The sequence below is a fragment of the Carlito syrichta genome, unplaced genomic scaffold, assembly GCF_000164805.1.
Source record: "Carlito syrichta isolate Samal-C Ts95f unplaced genomic scaffold, Tarsius_syrichta-2.0.1 Scaffold305686, whole genome shotgun sequence".
Classification (NCBI taxonomy): domain Eukaryota; kingdom Metazoa; phylum Chordata; class Mammalia; order Primates; family Tarsiidae; genus Carlito; species Carlito syrichta.
In genome coordinates this window covers 247,734-274,957 of record NW_007249782.1, presented here as the reverse complement: position 1 = coordinate 274,957, position 27,224 = coordinate 247,734, and the positions used below count along the sequence as shown (strand labels likewise).

Here is a 27,224-nt window from a genome sequence, read left to right as displayed (position 1 = left end):
TAGAAGTTCATTATTCTCTACTTTTGAATGTATATGAAATTTTCATAAATAACATTAAAAATGAAAAGATAAAGATGGCATGTGTATTTGTTATCTATCACAACAAAACAAATTACAACTTAGCAACTTAAAACTACTGACATTGGCCAGGCTCAGTAGCTCAGCCTGTAATCCGAGAGCTTTGGGAGGCCGCGAGTGGATTGCCTGAGCCCACGGATTCAAGACCAACCTGGACAACTTGGCAAGATCTCGTCTCTACAATAAATAAATTTTTAAAAATTAGCCAGGCATGGTAGCGCACACCTGTAGTTCTGGTTACCTGGAAGGCTGAGGTGGAAGGATCGCCTAAGCCCAACATGTCAACACTGGGGTGGTAGTGAGTGTACCACTGCACTCCAGCCTGGGTGACAGAGTGAGAATCCAACTCAAAAAAAAAAAAAAAAGAAAGAAAGAAAAAAAAAATGAAATGGGCAAACGCACTCCAAAAGAATCTCAAAAAAAAAAATTTACTAAAGCCGAATGCAGCCTCTTACAACAACATTAGCCAGCACACTGATGCTGATGGGTTCCTAAAACACTTACCTATTGTGGGAAGCTTGTTCTACAAGGAGCTTACCCTTCAAACGAGAATTCTGGGGTTTTTTTGGGTCCCCCTCATAAGTATATTGGAACACTAAAATCACATTTGGTCCTAACCTGAGCACACATCACTAAATTCAAGTGAATTAAATGCAGTAAGATGGGATTCTAATACACTATCAAAGTGAGGGAGCTTATCATATCTCAGTGACATCTGCCATATAAGTCTGTTTTACTGACTCTCTTTGTTTTGGCTCCATAGTAATCAAGCAGTTTTCTGATTACAACTTGGCTTCCCAAACAGATATATAATGGGGAGAAAAACCTTTGATCTAATCTATTCCATGGTTATATTTCTTATTGTAAAATAACAAATTGGTGTCCTGGCTTTATATATCAGTCTCTAGTGCTAGGTTAATGTGAGTCTTCCCTTGAGAGATGATCAATGTACTTATATAATAGGCTTCTGAGCCTGCACCCCTAACCCCCTGGGCTGTGATATATTTACCCAAGTAATGCCGTCCTAGAGAGAACCATCTAATGGCCTGCAAACCTTCCCCAGGTGTAGCAGCTATATTTACTGTGCACAGACTATCCATGAGCTCATCCACATTTCTTAGCTCTTTTGCTGTTAGATGGAACAATGTGACCAGTTCTGGCCAAAAGGCTGTGAATAGAATGACACCTATCACTTCTCAGCCAAAGCAAAGTAAAGTTTCCATATACGCTTTCCTCTGGTTGCAGCAACTACAAAGGCCACATGTTGAGATGGCAGATGAAAATCCAGCCTGGGTCTCTGTGTGATCATAAGGAGCAAAACTCTTCCCAACCTGTGCTAGACAACTGAGCAGAAATAAATGTTGGCTATTTAGTCACTGTGATTTTGTAGATATTTCATATGTTAGCATAATTTAGTCTAATTCAGTACACTAGGAAAATGCCAGCTTTGCTGGGCATTTTTTTCAACCATTATAATAGACTTGAGTGCTGGAATTCAGTTCTCACAATCTCCCCATATTCTCCTCTGTCCATTCTCAGGAAGATCAGGTAAGTACAAGGTGGGCAGAAGCAGAAGAGGTCAGAGCACGTGCTGGAAGCAGCACTCTCAAATCTGTCCTGCTCATATCAACAGATAACTCATTCACTAATCCCAGCATGCTAATCCCAGGGGCTCTTGGCTCCTGCTACCCAAAAATGGCATTTAAAAATATTCATACAAAAAAAAAAAGCTGCTTAGTGATTATGGAGACAAAACAGGAAGATTCAGCAAAATGGACCTAAAAGGCAGATGTCACCAAAACATCAGCATCCCCACTTTGGTAGTGCATTAGGATCCCATTACACGGCATTTAAATTTAGTTGAATTTGACAATATGTGCTCAAGTTGGGACCAAATGTGATTTTAGTGTTTAAATATATTTATGTTAATATAGGTATAAACATATTTATACAAAGAGAAATAGATATCTTGGCTGTCTCTTTGTGCGCCTGTCCTGCCCCACCCCTGCTTCCCTGGTAGCTACTTCTCACACACATGTACACTACAGCATCTGGGTCTTCAGCAGGCTGAGGAGGAAATATAGTCAACACGACCGGCAGTTCTTATTCAGACGCAATTGTCCATTGTCAAATGAATAATTTCAAAAAATCACTTACAAAAGTGAATATATGGTTTGAAAATATAGGATGAAAAGTCAAACAGGTGCTACAAATAGTAACATTCTTTCTTTCTTTTTTTTTTTTTTTGAGTTGGAGTCTCACTCTGTCACCCAGGCTGCAGTGCAGTAGCACGCTCACAGCCACCCCAGCATCGACCTGCTGGGCTCAGGCGATCCTTCCGCCTCAGCCATTCCAAGTATCCGGAACTACAGGCATGCACTACCATGCCTGGTTAATTTTTTGATTTATTATAGAGATGAGGTCTCACCAAGTTGCCCAGGCTAGTCTCGAATCTGTGGGTTCAGGCAATCCTCTCACCTTGGCCTCCCAAAGTTTTGGGATTACAGTCACTATGCCTGGCCCAAATAGTAACTTTCATGTAAAAAAGAAGCCAGAGTCATCTCAGGGACTTGTTGCCAAAAAATATCTATTAAGAATGTAAGCTGGGCACAGTGGTTCATGCTGTTGTCCCAGCACTTTGGGAGGCCAAGGCGGGAGAATTACTTTATCCCACGAGCTCAAGATCAGCCTGGGCAGCATAGCAACACCTTGTCTCTACATGGCAAGATCTCATTTCTATAAGAAATAAGGAATAAATAAATACCCAGGCATGGTGGTGCATGCCTGTATTCCCAGGCTGAGGTAGAAGGATCACCTGAGCCCAGGAGGTTGAGGTCATGGTGAGCACTCCAGCCTGGGTGACAGAGTGAGATCCCGACTCAAAATAAATAGTTTAGCATATATTTGAGAGATCAAATTTAGGTTCTTTCAACCATGCATTTATATAAAATTATTCATATAGTTTAGTCCCATGTTGTGAAAACCTCACACCTAGTGAAAACTTTCTGGTGATTTTCACCTGTTGTATTTTGACACATGGATGTGTTGTGATCAGTTGTGGAGTCTGGGGGAGGCCACCGGTGACTCATTAAGTTAAGGCACTGACACTGGTGAATTACAGACTTTATTGCAAATCGGGGGACATACAAGATTGTTACTATAATAAATTCACTCTTACATGCTTTAGCAAAAATCAGTAAAAGTAGGAAATCTGATAGCAATTAAGGTGAAAAATGTGAGACACACAGGAATTTCTAACTGATTTGCTTGCAGTTTTTGAGACAGCTAAAAATTGTCGGGCCATTGCCTTGCTAGACTCTGGTGAGGCCATGGGCTGTTGCCATGCTTCCTGGCTTTGGCCCCATCCCTACTTTGGGGAGGGGAATCTTTTTTTTCCCTCTCTAATTTACTTTTAAAATAAACTGTATTTTCTAATCTAAAAAAAAAAAAAAATTGTCGTCAATGAGATCACCTTAAACAAATAACTCTTAATGACTTGAAAACGTTCCCACCCCAAAGTCACCTAAGGGTATTCAATATTATAAATGTAACTGAATTTAATGTTAAGACCCATTTTATTAAGGTAAGAGAAGAATCCATTATCACTCTAAAGCCATATATCAAGGAAAACATTCAGAGGTATATTACTCTTGGTGTTTAGTTTTATTACTACAAAGTAGCCTAATACACACTTTTTGGTCTTGCTTTTCTGGATTTTGTCCTGATTTTTAGTTACTGCATATGAGTGCAACAATAAAGGAAATAATTTTTAGTTATGTTAAAATTACTCCCAGTCTTGTCCCCTTCGTGTGAACTATTTTCATTTTGAAAACTTCATGGCTCACACTTGTTCATATAAATTCAGAAGCTCCTTTAGACATAGCATAATGTTGCTAACATTTAATGGCCTGCTGTATATTTTTTTCTTAGTATTATGTCATGAAATATTTTCCTATATTATCACATAGTTATTGGATCATTTTAATTGCTGCAAAATATTCTATCAGGTACTCACAAGTGTAAGTGGTTTACTCTCACTCCTTAGAAATGTATTCCTCCTTCTCTGATTGGTAGTTATAATTAAATTAAGTGACAGCATTATTCTTTGTTATTGGATAATTACATTTCAGATATACTCATGGGTGGAGCCAAAACTCCATTAGCTCATTAGTTTGGAAGCATTACTAAATCTCCATTAACCAGTCTTCATTTTTCAATTTTTAACATAAGTGGACTACTCTACAAATTTGTTAAAGACAGCCCCTTACATTTCTTTTTATGTGGAAAACACTTTGTCGTAGAATCAGCAGCATCACAGCACATCCATCTCTAGGCTGTCAGCGTGCCCTCTAAAACAATGGCAGTACCTCCACTAACATCAACACGTCCATCTGGACGCAGTGAAATCTTCAGCTCTCCTCCTCGGTGGGAGCACTGAAAGGCTACAGAAAACACAAATGAAGAGCATTTTCACTATTTTTAATTAACAGAACATAGTGAAAGACTTCTTATTATAAACTCGAGAGTCCTAGGTCAGTGTAAAGAATAAAGTCCTTCATCTGTTCAAGGTACTGCCTAATCCTACTCCCTTTCTCCTGGACTGAGAGGGCCACAAAATCAATTTGACCTACAAAAAAAAAAAAACACCTCCACATCTTCCCTTCCTGAGTCTTTTCCTGGGTCACTTACTTACTACTTCCCATAATGCCCCAGACACATCCCACCCATAGCTTCTTCCCCTGTGGAAGATGTGTGAAAAGATAGCGGCATGACCCATAAGTCTAAGAAAATGAAGAGGTCTTGGCTCTCCTGAAAAGACCCCATATTTTCAGCTCTGAATAGGACAGAGGGAGACAGAGAGAGTGCACTCATAACAAAGTCAAGCAATCACATATGCCAGACACAAAAGAAGCTTAGCCTCAGCTTCCAGTACTTAGGAGATTAATTACCACCACTAAAAAAACAAACAGCCACCCAAATCAGGGTCAAAGGCCTAAATCCCCCCATTTAGTAAGAACTTCATCCTTTAGGATCAGAATCCTCCCTTGGTGATCAGGGCAGGGCAGTCTCAATTGGCTGCACTCTCTTTTCTCTGCCCCTGATCAATATGTTAATCACCAGAGACTTGGTATAAAGCAACGTGTTTCACTCAATCCTGTGGCTAGCAGTAACAGTGAGGAACCTCGGCAATCATCTAGTCTCAACATATCATATTATATAACATCTCGGGGCCAAAAGCACACAGTTAATTAATTTTATTCAACAAACGCTTATTGGGCAGTTATTGTATCAGATGTGTCTGTGTGTTAGGGGAGAGGATATTTAAGGGTGAAGGAATGTTAAAACCTTTCATTTTTCACATGGGTGATACATCCCATTTGATGACATTTTAAAGGGAGTAGTACATATGAGAAGGAACTCACTTAGAGTTAGGAAAATAAAAAAGAAATTGGAAAAGAGTTGTCCTACCATGCATTTCTTTCTTCCCCAGCTGCTGGGACCAGTAGCTGCTGAGAACAGTATGTGCAGACCCTTAAAAGAAGCAAGACATTAGGAAACAATCCCAAAGAAAACAGGGGTAACTTTGTGGTAAATTTACAAGCAATTAAAATCAATTATCCAGTTTGACTAAACCTTAACTCATATAATCATTGTGCTGGCCAGGCCACAGCAGGGTGTAGAATTGTGAATCTCCAATTCACAATTGGAGCAAGAAGGGAAGACATATGACTTAGGACAAGCTCTGCCAAATTATGTATCAAATATGTCTTCCAGTTTCTAAAGACTGAATTAAACTGCAGATTCTAATTCTCAGCTTTTCTACCAGCACATCATCAGCCCTTGGTAGGAAAATCAAGAGCTTCACATAAATCTTTCTACATCTTTCCAGGGAAAATATCACCTTCCTCCTAGGGTGTGTATGCAAGGGAATGTGGGAACTCTCACAAAAGTTTCCACTGAGCCAACATTTCTGGGCTTGTGATGCCAAAGAACTTTCTTTGGAGTGAAATATTTTTTCACATGATTGTACCTTATTAGATCAGGAAGTAGATATTAGAATGAAGAAGACTGGGCGCAGTGGCTTGTACCTATAATCCCAGCACTTAGGGAGGCTGAGGCGAGAGGATCGCTTGAGCCCGGGAGTTCAAGACCAGCCTGGGCAACATAGCAAGACCCTATCTCTACAAAGAAAAAAAAAATCAAAAAAATTAGCCAGGCGTGGTGCTCACCTGTAGTCCCATGGACTCAGGAGGCAGAGGCAGGGGGACTGCCTGAGCCCAGGAGGCCAAGGCTATGGTAAGTGGTGATTATGTCACTGCACTCCAGCCTGGGCAACAGAGTGAGAATCTGACTCAAAAAAATAAACATAAAAATAAAATGAAAAAACAAAATGTAAAGTAATAAGTACGGTATCTTAGTTTTAGCACTGAAAATACCACATCCCAAGAAACCCCTTATTCCCAAGCAAACCCAGATAGTTAGTCATCGAAGTTCAAAAGTTCCATGCTCTAGAAAAGCATGATTACAGGGGAAAAAACTTGTACTGTGTGCCAATTAAGTTCTTTGTGAAGCAGCTCAGCATGCACAAATCTGCTCAGAACTTCTCTTCCATGGGGAAGATGGACTGCATGGATGTTGTTGGGTATTTTCTGAGTTTCTAAAAGTGCTTGTTTGCTGGGCTTTGGATATAAAGTGTTTGTTCCTTAGAGAATAACTGAGCCCTCCAGGCCCTGCCACACGACCAGAATGGGAGCCTTGAAGCCTCTGCCCAGCTTACTTTGGCCCTGGCCCCCTCATTCTACCCACCAGCATTCCCCACCAAGCATTCCTACTGCTCTCAAAGAGGGTAAGAGTAAGAGGTATGGCATTTCTGCCCAACTTGGATTCTACCCTTTTGCTTCTGGCTGGTGGACAATCTGGAATTGTTGGCTCAGGGAAACAGTTTCCTTGTTTTTAATAAAATAACTAATAGTGACTGGGCACTAGCCACGTGCCAAGCACTGGACTAAGTGCTTACCATGCACTGTGTTTACATAAGTTAATATTTTATAGAGGAGGGAACTGAGACTTCAAAAAGTTAAGTCACTTAGTCAAGGTCAAGAGCTAAGGAGCTAGGAATGCAAACCGAGCCTATCTGACACTAAAGTTTAACCCCGCTACACTGCTTCCTTTATTTTGAGTTTTTCACAAGACTTCAGAGAAGAGATGGAGGAGGAGGGGAAGAGATCAAGAAACAAGGCAGCTCAAAACCCAAGCAACCTGAAAGGTCACGTGAAGGGCACTAAATAGCTATTTGTTATCCTTCTCTTCTGTTCTTTAGCCCTCCCCTGGACTCGAGAAAAAAGTACCTGTTACAGGGTCCTCAGCCACACCAACCCATGGCGCAAAGTATCTGGAGTAAAAGTCGAATGCTCGAGTCTGTCCATCAGGCTCTCCTTTAAGAGTGAGAATGAGTCCTCTCACCTTCCCTGTGTTTTCAACTTGCACCAGATTATTTGTGCTTACTTTCAGATTCTCCAGAAATGACCTTGTTCATAAACGAGATAGATTAGGACAAACCCATTTTACAGACCACACCCTATGCAGACTCTTAAAACAAGCCTGGTTACAGGTTGCCCAAACAGCTCAGCAGGAGGGGAGGAAAGAACAAGTGGTAATATTTTCTTACTGGTTCCCTGGCTGCATAAATCATGGTTTAATTAGACCCAGCACAGCCATACCAAGTCAGAACTATAAATCCCGGTGCTCAGCCTTTCCCAAAGTGAGGCAGCCAAAAATCTTACCTGTCATAGGTGTCACTGAGCCGGACGAGGAGCTTTCGTGTATCTGGAGAATAGCGGATGTCCTGAACCAGTGTGTCACCTATGGCAGTCTAGGGAGACAGACCAAAAATTCCTGAGGTCAAGTCCCCTGAAATGGGGAATGACTTCTCATTAAGCATCTGCTGTGAGCCAGGCACACCCATCATCTCTGATCCTCAAGAGTGTTAGTTTAGTTTCAGGGTTTAAGATGTTACACGAGGACAGCCAGTTTCCTGCCTACCAAAGAGGGCTTTGTCAGTCTCAAAATAGACACTGTGCACAAAGGTCTACTACAAGCCTCAATACACACAATTCCTTCAATTGGGTATATTCCCCACAAAGAAGAGACAGAGAGGTCCAGGATCTCTCTCTCTCACACACTCATACATACACACACACACACACACACACACACACATACATGCACACACAGCTTGACCCAGATCTGAGTGGCCCTGGGGTCAGGGATCTAAATTTCTATTGTCTACTGTCTTTAGAGATATGACGCCTCAGGCCCACCTCTGAGAGTTGTTATGAGGATTAAGTGAAATAATACATGTGGAGTACCTTTGCAGCAACTAGAGCATTCTACATGGCAAGGACACAGGGCTGGCAGTTTGATTGGAATTGGGGACCAGAGGACTCCTCTTATGCTGCTCTGCTTGGCAAGCACACCATTTTCACTTAGATTGTATGTTATAGATCAGTAACGACATTTTCTCAAGATACCTTAGTTCACTCTACCTAAGACTGCATATATCCAAGGACATTATTTGTTTGTATGTTTGTTTGGGAATGGGTTGGGACACTGAGGGAGATTATGAAGGAACAGCCCCTGCCAAGGCATCCTTTGGCACCACCTCAGCTGCCAGGCAAAGCTGCTGATAATTAGATGGCAGCTGTAGGTCACCATTAAGTGGCTTCAGGTCCTCTAACTCTCTTGTTAGTGACCAAGATACTCAAGTTCCCACAGCCAGAATTGTTTCTGCCATGGGTGGTGCTTGGACCTTCTGCTTCTGTGACTATAGGCTGACCAGTGTCTCTTCCTCAAGAAATGGGAACTCCTACAGTCAGATCCTGTATGTTTGCCAGAGCATTTCAGTCTCTCTAACCCTGCTCTTTTCTGTGTGGGTGCATATACTGATTTGAAAGTTTAATTCTCAGCTGAAAATCTTATCATCAGCTTCTAAGGACGAACACAAAATGACAATACTCATACTCAAAATAAATAACTCTGTACGACTCCATTTTACAAATGCTGACCCTGCGGTCTAGAGAGACTAAGTTCTTTCTACCATGAAGAATGCCCTGATATTTTCCATTTTCTTGCCGATATGCTTAAAATAGTTCATTATAAATTTGACTTGTCTCCAGAAACTCAAGCTGTGGGTGGGGCTGAGTATAAATCAGGATACACGATGCTTGTTTACGCTCTTTGGAAGCTTACATAAAGTGAAACACTAAAGATATTATAAATGCTATAGGTGAAATTTCACTGAGAAACACCCCAATGGTACCCATAATAAACTATACTACAGAATAGTTTTTCTCATGACAACCCTTGCTCTGGTCCTGACCTGAGTCCTCTTCTCTCTGCACATGAAGCAACTGGTCATCCACGGATGCTCTGGTCCTCTGGCATCCCCATGGGACAACTGTAGTGCCTACCTCCCTGGGTAATATTGAGAGTTTGATTTCAAGTCTCAAAAATTCAAGTATTCCCAGTCATACAACTCAAGAATTTATTAAGTTATACATGCAAAACACACTGCTAATTACATTAACAAAAGGTCAGTGTAAAAATACTCCACAATTCTGTAACTGTCGATTTAAAAAATTGTGTTCTAGTGGTTGAAAGGTCCAACATTGTATTCTTGCCAGTGAGTTAAGTTGCACAGAACATTGTTAGTGCTGGCATAGTTTACAGAACCTTAGAGACCCAAAGGAACATTGTTAGATAAAGCAGTGACAGGAAGTGTGTAACCATGTGGGTGAGTAAAGACCACAGTCAAGTGACAGTGTTGGTAATCTGGCAAAAGAGTAACATGGAGAATTCAATGAGATCATGCAGTGAAATGCTTAGCACGTGGCACTGCACAGAGGAGACTCTCTAAAAGTGTTATCATCATCATCATCATCATGTTCCATGCCCACAGAGACCCCAAGAGAAGATTGGGTTATGTAATTTATCTTCTCTGTCGAGGTGGCCAGGTTTTCCTGGTTTTCTCCATCAAAGCACAGTCCTCCCACCACAGTCCCATCCTCCACCACAGCAACTGGGGATACTGACAGCTGCCAGGCAGTTTCCATTCTTTCCCTCACCTTGTCTGCAGGGATCTTAGTCAATGTCCCTTTTCTGCCAGAAATTTCCAACTCTCATATGTAAACTTACATGGATGGTCATGTCCTAGGCTCATTCCTCTCCTTCCAGCTAGTAGAGGATAGAAACTCAACATCCCTTCATGTCCTAAAGTTTGGTCTCCTCCCAGAGACTTGTGTTTCCTTGAGACATCCTACTATCCCACTACCTCACCACCTCCTTTGGTTCTTTCACTCTCAGCCTGCCACACACAGTCTCTTTTCTCATACCATGGAGGCTAGTGCAGACAATTAAGAGTCAAGAAAAACTGGTCAATCTGCTTACCAAATAGATCGAATATTAAAAACCAAACCAGAAATGTAACATTTATACTGGTAGAAGGCTTATCTTTTGGAATCAAACGGTACCGAATCTTGGTGTTCAAACACTGACAAATGATGAAGCTTTGGTTTGATTCTTTTCACCAACCTTTATCAAGTTCTCTACTTCATGGAAGTCCTAAATAGGGGAGAAAAAGATAAAATCATTGTAAAACAGGAGAGTTGTTAGTCAGTCATGGCTTACAGCAATAATCAGAAAGAGCTGACCTGGGGGTGGGCTGGATACAGAGGCAAGTCCAGGACGATGCCATCCTCTTCTTTTCTGGCCTTCAGTTCTCCACTCAGAGTGACAAAGGTTAGAATGCTATTCACGTTTTCTGCCCAAACAAGGAATCAAGAAATAAGAAATAAATTTTGTTATATATTTTCATGTCTGTTTCAAACACCTCTTATTTCTTAGACTTTCTGCTACTTTTTTCCCATGATTGGGGCCCAGGTTTGGGTTGTTGGGGTGAGGAGTGGAGAAAACTCTCACTGGATTTTAACTTGACAATCAAGAACATAACTAATTAGACTTAGTATCATCCTGCAAGTCTTCGAATCCCAGCTGTTTACCACCCATTAACTGTGCCTTTGAGCGAATTATTTAACTTTCTTAAACATCAGTTTTCTCATCTGTAAAATGAGGTTAATAATTAAACCTAAGCCAGGCATGGTGGTTCATAATCTCAGCACTTTGGGAGGTTGAGGTAGGAGGATTGCTTGTGATCAGGAGTTTGAGACCAGCCTGGGCAACATAGTGAGACCTTGTCTCTACAAAAAAAAAAAAAAAAAAATTAGCCAGACGTGGTGGTATACGTCTATAGCCCCAGTTACCTGGGAGGCTGAAATGGAAGGATTGCCTGAGTCCAGGAGGTCAAGGCTGCATTGTTACTGCACTCAATTTTCGGTGACAGAGTAAGACCCCAACTTGAAAAAATAATAATAAAATCTACCTCATAGGGCTGTTATAATGTTTTCTAATGCAGATTTAAAAATATCCACCAACAGTATCTATAGACTCATAAACTCTTCTAGTCTAAACTATATCAAGGGGATGACAAATAAAGCATATGTCATAAATATCAAATTTACACAAAACAAATCTAGTTTACCCTAAATAAACTAAGCTACACATAAAAATTTGACTTAAAGAATGCATGATAAATGCTGATGTTACTGATGTTACCTATACCACTTGGGCCACTTATCTGTTATCAGTGTATATTAACGTTTATGTTTTGTTTGTTGTTTTTTGAGTTGGAGTGTCAATCCGTTGCCCAGGCTGGAGTGCAGTGGCAAACTCACAGCCACCACAGCATTGACTTGCTGGGTTCCGGCAATCCTTCTGCCTCATCCTTCCAAGTAACCAGAACTACAGGCGTGTGCTACCACACCCAGCTAATTTTTAACGTATTGTAGAGCACAGGTCTTGCCAAGTAGCCCAGGTTGGTCTCAAACCCATGGGCTCTGCCAGTTCACTCGCCTTGGTCTCCCAGAGTGCTGGCATTATAGGCTGAGCCACCGAGCCTGGCCCTCTATTAACATTTTTAGTGAAAACAAAGCTTTGTTACCTAATTCTTTTTTCCTCCTTTAACATTTCTGTAAAACTTAATCATATCTCAAAGGTGGAGAAATTTGTATTGTTTATTAACTTTCACTGAGCAGAAAAATTTACATTCTTTTCTTTTCTTTTTTGAATTGGAGTCTCACTCTGTCACCTAGGCTGGAGTGCAGTGGCACATCCACAGCCACCACAGCCTCAATCTGCTAGGCTCAGGCAATCCTTCCACTTCAGTCTTCCAAGTAGCTGAAACTACAGGCATGCACTGCCATGCCCGGCTATACATTATTTTCTACAAAGCATTTTGTCATACCTTATCTAACCTTAAGACCGCCCAGGGTTATTATTCCAAACGTCAGCACCATAACAACCTATGTGGCCCCAGTTTTCAAAAGACATTCAATCCAACTTTAGTAAAACCTATTTTTCAAGTCTGGGCTCCTAAGGAACATTTCAGTATGCTTGCTTGCCTTTGCTCTTGTCTCCTATCCACAGAAACTAAATCTTTTTGAAGTGTATTTTGGATTACATTATAGCAGAGCCATGGCCCAACTCTAACTTTTTCTCCCACCAATCAGGGTTTTGCATGTGCTGTAGCCCTGCCTGGGATGCTTCTTTTACTCTAACTACAGAAGCTTCATCTTATTCTTCAGTCCAAAGACCCTCTTCTCTAGTGAGTGATGTCATCTGGATTCTATACTCAATCCACCACCTCAGGGATGGGACTGGGTGAGGCAAGAAAGTCCCAGAGGGCGCAAAATTTAAGAAGGTACCTGTTCTCAGGTGCAACCTGAGGCCTTGCTTGATCCCCACTCCCTGGCCCTGACCTTGCTGCCTAGAGTGTTGGTAGCTGACAGCTCTCAGCTGAGTACCTCTGGGAATTGCCCTTGGCTGAACTGAGCAACCTTGCCCAAAGTCATGTGCCTTTTCCAGGCCTTGGGGGACTGGTTTGTGGGGGGTATAAGGGCCTGAATATTTGCCTCTGTTTGGAACTGTACTGCTTTAAGAAATCCCAGTTTCGGAGCTCCCTGGGGATTTGGCCTAGGCCTTTCTTTATTGCTACTACTTTGCAACTTCTTCCTCTGTTCAATCCTGCTTTCTTTACTCCCCTACCAATGTCCAGTCCAAGAGTAGTGCCCTCATTCCTTCCTGCATGCCAGTGTGTGTCAGAATCTGCTTCCTGGGGGGAGTTTGCTGTCACACCTTTCCTTACCATCCTGGTCTAAGCAACTCCCCAAATACCCTCCTTTCCTAACTCCCCAAGGAGACTCTCTGTCATGTGATCCTGTTTATTTCCTTGTTTACATTTGTTTGTTATCTATGCTTATTTGTGGCTGCTTCTATCTCTCCTCTCAGGGCATCTCCAGGCACCTCTCCTCTGTCCCAGTTACACAAAACCCTGATTTTTGTCCATTCAACTGAATGCAGCTAAGATAGAAACTGGAAGGACAGAGGTGCTGCAGCTCCTCTTTATTTATTTATTTGTTTGTTTATTTATTTATTTATTTTTGAGTCGGACTCTCACTCTGTCGCCCAGGCTGGAGTGCAGTGGCACACTCAGGGCCAACACAGCCTCAACCTGCTAGGCTAAGGTGATCCTTCCGCCTCAGCCTTCCAAGTAGCTGGAACTACATACACGTGCTAGCTCTTCTGGCTAATTTTTTTATTTATTGTAGAGACGAGGTCTTGTCAAGTTGCCCAGGCTGGTCTCAAATCCGCGGACTCAGGCAATTCACTCACCTCGGCCTCCCAAAGTGCTGGGATTACAGGCTTGAGCCACTCTGCCTGGTCTTACAGTTCATCTTAAGGTATCCAGTCAGGCCCCAGGAGTCTTTAAGATCCAGAGCAAAGAAGTTCTACTGTGGAATGAATTTCAGTATGGGTGGGGAAATATTGGAGCAAAATGTGCCTTTCAGTTCCCGATATCCCGATATCATATTATGTGAGATGATTATCCTGCCTGTGGAAGCTCTGCTGTCACATTGGTCACAAAGACCACAGATCTCCTATTTAAAATAAAATGGCACTCTGACCACAGCTTTCCAATGATGCCAGGTACGTACTCAGAAAGGACAAAATGTCATGAAGGTTGCTGTTTTTATTTCTACATAATTAACTGTATGAAGTAAACTCTGTAGCATCTTTATACTAGTCACGCTGGTCCATCAGAAACAGTGTGTGAGAATTTTTTTTTAAATATTTGCTAAGTGATAGGTTCATTAAAGAAAATCACATTACTTATTTTATGGAACAGCACAGCCGCGGAAGCCAGGGTGGCGTGGCCACAGAGCGGGACCTCACTTGCCGGAGTAAACCACCTAAGTCCAAAGCAGGAGCCTTCAGAGGAGGAAAAGCCAAAGAGAGATGAGATCATTCCATGCAAGCAGTTCACAAACTTCTCATTTTCTTCTTCTCTCCTAAATATTTCACTCACATGATTAATAGTCAAAACATGTTATGAAAAGATGTGGGGAGGCCAGGCAGGCTTCCTAGGGCTCCTCAGAACTATAACTGGAATGGAAGCATTCAGATTCACCAACACCTCCTCCCCCATGACTGAAAGCCAAATCAGAATCTTCTACTCTACCTATCATCTGTCTGTATACAAATAAGAGGACACTTCCCTTAAATATCACTCCCCCACCTATCACTGCCATTCAAAACGGTTTTTTAAAAAGCATATTTACTTTGTGTAAAGTTGTCTGTTGGGTGCAGTTTTCGGATAAAAGCAGTTTCAGAGAGGTTCATTTCCCTTGCAATTTGCTGATGCACATCTTCATCCAAATTCTTAATGGGAAACAAAAGATTATTAAGATTTCAGAAACACAGATCAGACTTCCTTGGAAAGCAAATACCATTAGTTGAAAAAGCAGTTTATTAATATTAAAAGTGACATGCTTAGAAGGAAATTACTGCCAAGGAATTCAAGACACTTTTAGAAAGATTGCTTTTCATAAACCTATGCTTGCAACTCCTGTGAAAAAGAATTCTTGATGTGCAAAGCTAGACCAGACTTAGAAACACCAGCTGGCCTGGCCTGTCTTTTGTCAGACTAATACCTAGTCTGTCTGAGAGCATGTGCTCTCTTCTGAAAACAATCTCCACAAAAGGAAACTCCCCAATCTCCCTTGCAATGGAGGATAAAGAGTAGTTCAGCACTCACTCTGGGCTGGCTGGACTACTCTTCCCTTATCTGTGCATCTTTCACTGCTTTCTGTAGGACAGGGCTTCAGGCCAGAGGTCACCTCCTCCAGGAAGCCTTCTCAGACCACAAAGGTGCTTCTCCTCTCCAGTGCTTAGACCTCCTGCAACCAACTGGTGTGCTCTTCACTGTCTGGCCTCTCCTTTTCTGACTTTAACTTCTATGAGGGCACAGGCTATCTTGCTTTGTCTGGGCCTGGTACTCATTCCAGCATGGTAGGTGCTCAATAAACATTTGCTGAAAGAATAACTATATTATTCCATTTAATGTCCTTTTTAAAACCCTCTATGCAAAAATGTGTATACCTTTATGGATGAAGAAATTAAAGAGAGCTTATAATATTCCTAAGAACATGACATACCTAAATAAACAGTACAGTGATTAAGAATGAGAACTTTGCAAATGTAGAAAACAATAACAACTGGTACATCTAGAGGAAAGGTGCATGGGTATTCACTGAACCGTTCTGGAAACTTTTCTGTAGGATTTAAATTTTTCATAATAAAATGTTAAAAAAAAAAAAAAGTTCCGGGCGTGGCAGCTCCACCTATAATCCTAGCCGAGATGAGAGGATTGCCTGAGCCCACTGGTTTGAGACAAGCCTGGGTAACTTAGCAAGACCGTATCTCTACAATAAATTTTATAAATTAGTCGGGAATGGTGGTACATGCCTGTAGTTTCAGCTACTTGGAAGGCTGAGGTAAAAGGATCACCTGGGCCCAGCAGGTCAAGGCTGTGGTGGCTGTGAGTGTGCCACTGCACTCTAGCCTAGGTGACAGAGTGAGATTCTGACTGAAAAAAAAAAATCATGTGAGCTTGGGAAACAGAATTGTATTTATATCATGGGTCAAGAGTAAGAGTGCAAGAGAAAGAGTGGGCAAGTCATTTAAACTTACAGAGCCTCAGTTTCCAAACTTTTTTTTTTTTTGAGTTGGAGTCTCACTCAGTCACCCAGGTTGGAGTGCAGTGGCATGCTCACAGCCACTGCAGCCTTGGCCTGCTGGGCTCAGGCGATTCTTCCACCTCAGCTTTCCAAGTAGCTGGAACTACAGGCACATGCCACCATGCCTGGCTAATTTTTAAAATTTATTGTAGAGATAAGGTCTTGCCAAATTGCCCAGGTTGGTCTCAAACCCATGGCTGTTCTCTCATCTCTGTTTCCCAAAGTGCTGGGATTACAGGCTTGAGCCACCATGCCCTGCACCTGGCAAAAGTTTTCGGGAGGTGGGGGGCACATGGTAATCCCAGGCAGTCTCCCATCTAAGTACTAATCGTGTCCAATCCCAGCTTAACTTCCCAGTTCCTGTTAGATCCGGCGACCTCAGGCTATGATGAGCCTGGACTCCAAACTTTTAAAATATGAATAATAACACTTATGTCAAAGGTTTATTGTGAATATATATACTTGTGTATATATATTCACAATATGTATATATTGTGTATATATATTCACAAGTATATATATACACACACACTCACATTTTCCTCTAAACTCAAAAAAAAAATGGGCCAGAAATATGAGTTTTCAATGACAGATACATCTCATACAACATGCACCCAGCATAAACACTTCTTATACAAACTCCAAGAGTGAAAGACAAATCTTATACAACATGCCACCAGTTATAAACACAGCTTACACAACGTGCAACAGTGACAGACACAGCTCATACAACATGCACCCAGAATAAACACTTCTTGTACAACCTGCAACAGTGAAAGATGCATGTCATACAACATGCAGCTAGTTATAAACACATCTTACCCAAAGTGCAACAGTGACAGAAACAACTCATACAACATGCAGCCAGTATAAATACATCTTGTAAAACATTCAACAGGAGCCGGGCTCGGTGGCTCAGCCTATAATCCCGCACCTTTGGGAGGCTGAGGTGAGTGGATTGCCTGAGCCTGCGGGTTTGAGACCCGCCTGGGTAGCGAGACCTCATCTCTACAATAAATCAAAAAATCAGCCGGGCATGGTAGCGCATGCCTGTAATTCCGGCTACTTGGAAGGCTGAGGTGGAAGGATCGCCGGAGCAGAGCAGGCGAGGCTGCGGTGGCCGGGAGCAGCCACTGCACTCCAGTCTGGGCAACAGAGTGGGACTCCAATTCAAAAAAAAATTCAACAGGTAAAAAGACACATCTCAGACAACAACAACAACAAAAAAGAAATATGAGTTTTCTTATTGATAATGAAAATCCATTTTTAGCCAGCAAAACACTCTCTAGTGAGAATGTGAATTTGAATGAAATCTCAAAACAAATGAATTTTTGCTCTGGCCAAATTACTGTTCTTGAGCTCCTGAAACCCAGAAGAGAGCAATTATAATTTTATGTTTATAAATTCATAATTCACTTCTCTGAGTTATGCAAGTTAAACTCCCTGTCTTTTAGTTGACTTAAAGTCTTTTGAAATCATTCCATATGACTGTATAAGGTACAACACAGTAGCTATTGTGAAAAAGCAATCATGATTTTTAAACTGTTAACAGATATTAAAAAATCCTTGCAGGAAACTTACTAAGCTTTTCTTTTTTTGAGACAGGTTTCACTCTGTCACCCAGGCTGGAATGCAATGGTATGATCACAGCTCACTGTAGCCTCAAATTCCTGGGTTCAAGTGATTCTCCTGCTTCAACCTCCCAGGTAGCTGGGACTACAGGCACATGCCATCCAGCCCAGCTAACTTTTCTATTTTTTTGTAGCAATAAGGTCTTGCTTTGTTGCCCAGCCAGGTCTCAAATTCCTGGACTCAAGCGATCTTCCCACCTCTCAAAGTGCTGAGATTATAGGTGTAAGCCACCACATTTGGTTTACTAAGCTTTTCTTGAAGGGATATTTTCTTTAAAATTTATGGAAGCTCAATTGTCTTACAGAAAGATTACTTAAGAAATTGATACTTATTTTCTGAAAACTCAAACATAACATAATGGGCTTTTTGTTTTTATTTGATGTTTTTCTTTCAAAAGACTAAATCCAATAACACATATAAAATACTTATCATAGGCCAGGCATGGTGGTTCACACCTGTAATTCCAGTACTTTGGGAGGCAAACTCTATTTTTAAAAAAATTAAAATATGCCAGGCATGGTGGTGCATGCCTGTAGTCCAGCTACTTGGGAGGCTGAAACAGAAGGATCACTTGACCTTAGGAGTTCAAGACTGCAGTGAGCTATCATCATACCACTGTACTTCAGCCAGAGTGACAGAGACCCTGTTTAAAAAAAACAAAAAAGCAGCCAGGCTCGGTGGCTCAGCCTGTAATCCCGCGCCTTGGGAGGCTGAGGTAAGTGGATTGCCTGAGCCCACAGGTTCGAGACCCGCCTGGGCAAGTTGGCGAGACCTCATCTCTACAATAAATCAAAAATTAGCCGGGTGTGGTAGCGCACTTGTAGTTCCGGCTACTTGGAAGGCTGAGGCAGAAGGATCGCCGGAGCCCAGCAGGTCGAGGCTGCGGTGACTGGGAGTGGCCACTGCACTCCAGTCTGGGTGACAGAGTGAGACGCCAACTCAAAAAAACCAAAAAAACAAAAAACAAAAAAGCCCAGTGCCTAACACATACTTGATAGATGTTAGCATTTTATGTTGAGTGGCTCAAAGCTCTAACTTTAACCTGCCACCCTATACTGCCTGCCCATAACAAAAATAAACTATATTACCCCTTTTATACACTGCAGACAGGGAAAACAACGTCTAGGAAAGAAAATGGACTTCTGCATGGTTTCTAAGGGAGAGCAGCAATTAATCAATTACTGAGTGCTGTGCCGTGCAAGTTCAGCACTACTACCGAGGGAATCTCCTAGATATGTGGAGTCTCAGACCCTACCTCAGACCTTCTTAACTAGAATCTCCATTTTTACAAGATACTGGAGTGATTCATGTACACATTAAAGTTTGAGAAGTTCTGATGTATAAAACATGGCCTTGTGTTCAAGGGACTTAACATCTAGGTGGGGAATGGAGACAGCCACAGAAAGCAACAGTGAATAATACCAGGGAGTACGTAATTCAGATATATAGAGTTTGACAATAAATACTCTTAAAGTTTAAAGATGGGACATTCCACCCTCTATGGAAAACATTGTGGTGGTTTTTAAAGAACCAGAAATTGACCTTCCATGTGACCCAGCAATCTCCCTTCTGGGAATATACTTGGTGGAATTTAAATCATTCTACAAAAAAGATACCTGCACACACATGTTTATTGTTGCACTATTCACAACAGCAAAAACATGGAAACAATCCTGCTGCCCATTGAAAGTGAACTGGATAAAGAAAATGTGGTACATATACATGATGGAGTATTTACTATGCAGTCATAAAGAATCATGGACTTCGCAGCAAATTGGATGGATTTAGAGTCCATCATATTCATTGATCTGTCATGGGAACAAAGAACTGAATACCACATGTTCTCACTCATAAGTGGGTCCTGAACATTAATCACAATGCTACATGGGAGGGGATCAGCAGTCAGGAGTCAGCAGTCACAAGACACTGCTAGGGTAGAAAGAGAAGGGGGAGGGGCATATGGCACTACAAAGGATACCTGATCCTAAACCAAGGGAAGTGAGGACCAGCTGGAGTCCCAAACTTCACCTGCACTTAGACTACTCATGCAACTATCCTGACCTGTAACCTACATCTCAATAATAAAATAAAGAGAAAAAAAATGAGACCTTGAAGTGGACCTAGATAAGAGGACAGATTTGGTGAGTTGGACAGGAAAATATATGCAAAGAGCTTTATATTGGGGCAGCTTCTTGGGCAAGTCACTTCATCTCACTTCTGTTCTCTTGTTAAACTAGGGATTAACCTATGTCATCTTTGACATTCTGGATTTTAGCAATAGAATGGTGGGAATGAAGTAGAATGAGCACTGGTCACACCTGTGGGCCTGGGCTGAATGAGAAGTCCCACCTGGGTAGAAGAGTGGAGGAGGACACTGGGCAGTCCCAGCCAAAAAGGCAACAAGGTCAAGAACTTAACTCAAGCATTTCCCATGGCCTGTGGAATGTTCTCTGTGGAAATTGGTCCACATGCCCATGCACAGTACACCTGATAAAAACTGGGAGTTATTCAAGTCTCTGAGGAGTCTGCAATCACAGGCTTCAAGGTAATCAAAGTGGTGATCAAGAAACGCCTTTGCTGGCCTTCCTGGATTGGCTTCCTTGGTTGCAGAAGCCTGAAGTGCCTGCCAGTCCATCCTCTATTTGATTTGGTCAAATTTCCTATCCTTGTCCTTCCTTTCCTGGTCTATAACTTCCCATGGCTTTTAGGATAAGTCTTTAAAAGCATCAAAACATCCTACATTGTAGCCACGCTCGCTATGTATTGGTAATAGATTTCTTTGTAAATGGGCCTTTCTACACATTAGCTAGGACACACACTTTACTGCCCATCAGCTCTTTAATCCTCTCCACCTTGAGAGAGTACACTGATTGCAATTTGAGCTTTTTTTTTTTCTAGTTGGAGTCTCACTCTGTTGCCCAGGCTGGAGTACAGTGACACACTCACGGTCACTGCAGCCTCAACCTCTTGAGCTCAAGTGATCCTTCTGCTTCAGCCTTCCAAGTAGCTGGAACACAGGCATGCACCATCATGCCCAGGTGATTTTTTTAATTTATTGTAGAGAGACGGCCTTGACATATTGCTCAGGCTGGTCTCGAACCCCTGAGCTCAAGTAATCCTCTAGCCTCTGCCTCCCAAAGTGCTGGGATTACAGGCGTGAGCCACCATGCCTGGCTTGAATTTCTGTAATTATAACTTGTTTCAGGAGACTTAAAATGTGCCTGCTAGTTTCCTGAGGGACCAAAGACAATGTAGTAAGTTTAATAGTAGCAGCTGTCAATATGAACCACAGGCAGCTGGACTTTTACTGAACTTCTACACTTTAACCAAAGGTCAAGATAATGGTGAATCATGAAAAGGCTTCAACTTTGACAGTCAGAAACAAAAGAAGCCGGGCACAGTGGCTCATGCCTATAATCCCAGCACTTTGGGAGGCCAAGGTGAGAGGATTGCCTGAGCCTACGGGTTCGAGACCAGTGTGGGCAACTTGGCGAAACCTCATCTCTACGATAAACCAAAAAAGTAGCTGGGCATGGTGGCACACTCCTGCAGTTTCAGCTACTTGGAAGGGTGAGGCAGAAGGATCGCCTGAGCTCAGCAGGTCGATGCTGCGGTGGCTGTAAGCATGCCACTGCACTCCAGCCTGGGTGACAGTGAGACTTTGACTCAAAAAAAACCAAAGAAAGAGGATGCATTCATCCAAAATACTGGCCTTTGGTTCTAATAATTTTTCCATCTGACATTACAAGCTTCTTTTCCAATACTGCCCATAATAGTTACAGAGTGACAGCTAATAATTCTCTTACTTTAATATCCATTTATCTTTGCCAATCTCATTTGAATCACATTTCCAAAAGCAAAAAGAGAGTAATGTTTACTTTTCTGAGTTCCAGTCCACTGCACTAGGACACTGAGGTTCCATCACCTTATGCCCCACAAAGATCAATGATCCAAAAATCAGAGTAAAGTTTTAAAATACTCCCATCTTGTGGCAGTTTAGAAATATGGCAGTGTAAATATACCAGCCCTGCCTTATCAGTTATTTTTTTATTTGTCCCTTTGCTGTAAATAGATTTGAGTAAAGTAAAAAGCACCTAAATGTAGAAAGTTCTAAAACCATCCAGGAAGAATTGGAAGATTCCTTCTGAAGCGCCTGAACTTCCTACAGAGAAGTTATGTGCTTGCAATGCAACACTCAAGCCATAGGACACCATCAGTTGTTCCAAGCAGTTCTTACGAATGCCAGGTCTCTCTAGCTTCATCATAGAACCCAAAGCTCATACTCATTTTATATACCCTACCCATCCCACCCCCATGAATGAAAACATGAAGTCAAGAATTGGTTGTTAACTAGAATTCTTGGAAGGAGGTTTTGCCATCATTTAATTGAGTGTAATATTTCTATATTCACTCAGCAGATAATGATTTGGTGCCTCCCATGTGCTAGGCAGGATGTGCTGGAACAAGTCAGAATGGATTAAGACCTCATAGAATTTGCAGTCTCCGGCTGGGCAAGGTGGATCACACCTATAATCCCAGAACTTTGGGAGGCCCAGATGGGATAATCACTTTAGGCCAGGAATTCGAAACTGGCCCAAAGAACATAGCGAAACCTCACCTCCACATTAAAAAATAATGATGTAAATAAATAAAAAGAATTTTCAGTCTAGTGAGGAGATGAAGGAATTACAAGAGTGACACATGTTACCAACTGGGAGGTACAGGGAGTTGTGGGAGCACATAAAAGGAGAGGACGTTTGGTCTAATAGTTAGTATGGTACTTAAGAGCACAGGCTCTACAGTCAGCAGACCTGGTGAGGGGGAATCCTAGGGCAACCACTCAGGAGTGGGTGACCCGAGACAAATTACGTAGCCTTCCTCTGCCTCTTGATCTGTAAAATGGGGGCAGTGATATGTCTACTCATAGAGTAGACATATGAAAAACAATTAGCATAGTATCAGGCTGAATTTGCCCAAAGTCACTGTTCCCAAAGCCTCAAGTTATGTTCCAGAAGCCCGCAGAGGATACAGAGGAAGCAGAAATTCCCACATTAATATCATTTCCTCCTTTGTATTGCTCTTTCCCCTCAAACACTGCAAAGAAAAACCCTCCAGCACCTCTCTTATCCCTAGAAGAGCCTTCTCTGTACTCCTCATCCTTTCTCTAGGCATAGTAAAAAGATGAGGTCAGAACACATAGAAACCCAAGAGGCTTCTGACCCAATGTAGTCACACCTAGCCAGTGACCTCTCTCTAAGGAAGGGCACCAAGAAAATGGCCACTGCACCATGAGCTTCCCTACCTGAGCTAAAGCATGATTAAAAACAGTATTGCTATATGTCCATTTTTTCTTACATAATCCACCAAGCTGTTAACAGTTCTCTAAACTTAACAAGGAAAACTGGAAGAGCAAGTAGTTCAGGAACCAAAACTAAGCATTTCCCTTTAAAAGTGAGAAGCCAGTCCTCCCTGCTGTCACCAAAGATCATTGCCAGTCTTTAAAAGAATAATAATGGGCCAGGCATGGTGGCTCATGCCTATAATCCCAGCAATTTGGGAGGTTGAGGCAAGAGGATCACTTGAGGTCAGGAGTCCAAGGCCAACCTTGGCAAAATGGTGAGACTCTGTCTCTATAAATTTTTTTTTTTTTTTTTTTGAGTTGGAGTCTCACTCTGCCACCCAGATTGGAGTGCAGTGGCACATTCATAGCCACCCTAGCGTCGACCTGCTGGGCTCAGGCAATCCTTCTGCCTCAGCCTTCCAAGTAGCCAGAACTACACACAAAAAAATTTTTTTAAATAGTTCAGCATGGTGGCATATGCCTGTAGTCCCAGCTACTCAAGAAGCTGAGATCAGAGGATTGTCAGAGCCAGATAGTCAAGGCTGCAGTAAGCTATGATTGAGCCAGGTGAATTGGAATGAACATATTTGCATACAACAACAAAAAAAATTTTTTTTTTTTTGAGTTGGAGTCTCACTCTGTCGCCCAGACTGGAGTGCAGTGGCCACTGACAATATTACTGTCATATAGTGGGTAGAGGCCAAGGATACTGCTCAAAAACTTACAATGCATATAACAGCCCCATACAGCAAATAGCCATCTGGTCTAAAACATTGATAGTGCTATTGTTAGAAAGGCTATCCTAAAACACACACACACCATGACCACCACCACCACCAACAGCAAAACATGTTAGAATATGAGAGAGAATCAAAATGGGTTCCCTATCCCTGTTGATATGTTATTTTCACCATTTTGTTTTTTCTGAGTTGGAATCTCACTCTGTTGCCCAGGCTGGAGCGCAGTGGCATGCTGCTCATAGCCACCACAGACCCTACCTGCTGGAGGCGATCCTTCCATCTCAACCTTCCAAGTAGCTGGAACTACAAGTGTGTACCACCATGCACAGTCAATTTTTTGATTTATTGTAGAGATGAGGTCTTACCATGTTGCCCTAGGCTCAGGCAATTCTCACTTCCACCTCCCAAAATGCTGGAATTAGAGGCATGAGCCACTACATCCAGTATCTTCACCAAATATTAAACTGCTTTACAAAAAAACAAAGCACCACTGGTTATCACTAACACAGCTCTCTAACCTACTCCAGTAGTTGATCATGGATCCCGATAGTTCTTGACACAGTTGTCATCATAATGTATCATTTTTTATATTGTTTCTATACATTTTCCATGTTTCTGCAAGGTCTTTATTATCAAAGTCACTGTCAGGCATTTGAGGACATCTGTGTCATCGATTTTTATTTCACTTTATTTTAAAGATGTGGGGTACAAATTTTTTAAGGTATTAAAAATGTTTTTCAGATATCTGTTCTATGAGGGAGGACCCAAAATTGTATTTATTCTTACATATTTAAACTTCAGTCACCTTCAAAGTACTCTCTCCATTTTGATGCAATACACCTATTGAGATGCTTTTTCCACTGCTCAAAATGGTTTTTGAAATTGTCAATTTTGATGCCTTTTAGTGCTTATGTCGTTTTTTGTTTCACCTCTTCCATGCTAGCAAAACGTTTCCCTTTAAGTACTTTCTTTATCCAGGAAACAAAAAAAAGTCACTCAGGCGAGATCAGGTGAATAGGGAGGGTGGGGTACATGAGTCATGCCGTTTTTTGGTCAAAAACTTGTAAACACTCAGCGAGGTGTGAGCAGGTTGTTTGTGTAAATCATCCATCATGAAATGGGCAACTGCATTGAAAGAACCTCAAAAAAAATTTCACTGAAGCCAAACACAGCCTCTCACAACAATGCTACCTGGTTCCCGGATAGCAATGGGTTCCTAGTGGGGAAAGTATGTTCTACAATGGGCTCGCCTTCCAAAAAACAGTTTCAGGAGTTTTTTCGGTCCTTCTCATATGCTGTACTTAGCCCTTAATTTGTCTCACCTAATATACAATGTTATTGGCTTCTTGTGAAAATTTTAAACATGGGCTAGTCTTGAAAACAAACCAAAAAAACTGTAGAATATTATAGAAGCTCTTGAAACTTTATTACTTAGAATTTTTTACTTTACTTCCAGCAGTCTTTTATCAAGTATTCAAAAACCTCAAAGCACAATGACCTAGTCTTCAGTCTATTCACCTACTTTTCCTATGGTTAGTTTTATCTTGTCAAATTTAAAATAATTTAAAAGAAAACAAAACATAAATTTCTTTGAAGCCCTGAACTAAAAATCTGAAGTATTTTCACCTCTATATAAGCCAGCATTATTCCATTCTCTGAGCCCCTGTTGTAACTGGTACATTCAGGTCTTTTAGCCTCTGTGGTGACAACTGAGTAATGACCAGGTTTACCTGCCTATTTCTCCCACTAGAGCACCTCAAGAGCAGGCAAACTTGTTAATCTTTGTACCTCTGGCTTGTGGTAGATGTTGATATATGATGGGGGATCCCCAAAAAGTGAAATTATCTTTTGGAGGGCTGGTCCCATGTAGTACAGCTTCCCTCACTAGGTAAGTGATCTAGGAACTCATAAGGTTTTATCTGGAAGTTTTGAAAAGGTTGCATCACAATTTGTGGAAGAAACATCCCCAGTTGTGGCAAACAAGTGACAGTTCTTCCACCATGACAATGCATCTCACCACACTGTGCAGAGCGTTCACCAGTTTTTGATCACTAAAGAAAGTTCATGACCAGGAGAGCACTGTTCAGCAGTTTTTGACCAAAAACAACATGACCTGGTGCTCCGCCCTCCTTATTCACCTGATATCACCCCAGTGACTTTTTTTTTTTGTTTCCCCGGATGAAAAAGTCCTCAAAGGGAAATGTTTTTGCTGATATGGAGGAAGTGAAACAAAAATGGCAGGAGCACCAAATTGAGTTCAAAAACTGTTTTAAGCAGTGGAAAAAACATTTCTATAGATGTGTTGCATCAAATGGAGAGTACTTTGAGGGTGACTGAAGTTTAAACGCGTAAGAATAAATACACAATTTTTTATAAATAAATTCTGGCTTTTTTGGAGTCGCCCTTGTTTATTTGTAGATTGTGTAAATGACAGGTCAAATTCCTACTGACTTTTGGTCAATATTATAAGAGTTAGCATTTATTTGTCTCTGAAATTTTGCTGTGTCCACTTGAGATCTCTAGGTGTTTCAGGTGTCCACCATTTCAGGCCATAAGAAAAGAACCTAAGCACAGAGACCATAGTTTATATTTTCACTATAAATTTTTATTAATTGGGAATTGGGAAAAGTGCTACATTAGACTCCAGGAGGACAAGAGTCTCATGTCCAAAGAATAGAAAACATTAGTAAGAAGCTTAGCAAACTTCAGGTATCTATTTCGGTGTCCCTGACAGGCCACCAAATTAGCCTGGTCCCATAAGCCCAAGACCCAAAAGAAATGCGTTGGAAGACTATTAGAGAGTTTCCCCAAATCATGGGCTTCCTTATCTTCTTTTTCCTTCTTCCATTCATACTGAAGCCTATTGCTTTGAACTATGTTATTTGCTTAAATTTTTATTTCCTAGTTTTTCCAAATACATAATTGATATACAAACTGTGTTTTAACAGAGATATATAGTCAGAGAGTGATCCTGTATGTCTGAGGTTTAGTGAGTGTACTGGAGGTAAAAGGAGGAATTTGGTAATTAGTAATGCTAATTCTTGTTATCTGGTAAAAACTGAACATGTAAATCATTCAAAACTATTGTCAAAATTCTTCAAGGATATAACATCGGGACATAGGGCAAATATACTAAGACTGTTAATAAGCAGTTACAGTCAATTCTACAATTTTTTGACAGAAAGTTGTGTTTGTCAAGTTATCACTAAAGAAAGTTCATGATTTGGAATCTGGTGGTTAATT

The 27,224-nt window shown here is 41.5% G+C and overlaps 1 protein-coding gene across 2 annotated transcripts in view; it reads right to left on the bottom strand.

The window, feature by feature from the left end:
• Nucleotides 1-3,460: 3,460 nt before the first annotated feature.
• PBLD (phenazine biosynthesis like protein domain containing) overlaps nt 3,461-27,224 on the bottom strand; it is a 48,825-nt gene continuing 25,061 nt past the window's right edge. For both annotated transcript variants that reach the window (XM_008062292.2, XM_021714612.1), the window contains 8 exons: nt 14,811-14,910; nt 14,362-14,460; nt 10,788-10,897; nt 10,669-10,698; nt 7,863-7,951; nt 7,428-7,606; nt 5,548-5,610; nt 3,461-4,520 (listed from right to left, as the gene is read on the bottom strand). In XM_008062292.2, the coding sequence (XP_008060483.1) occupies nt 4,408-4,520; nt 5,548-5,610; nt 7,428-7,606; nt 7,863-7,951; nt 10,669-10,698; nt 10,788-10,897; nt 14,362-14,460; nt 14,811-14,910 (783 nt within the window). In that variant the 3' untranslated portion in view covers nt 3,461-4,407. The remainder of the gene's footprint in view (nt 4,521-5,547; nt 5,611-7,427; nt 7,607-7,862; nt 7,952-10,668; nt 10,699-10,787; nt 10,898-14,361; nt 14,461-14,810; nt 14,911-27,224) is intronic.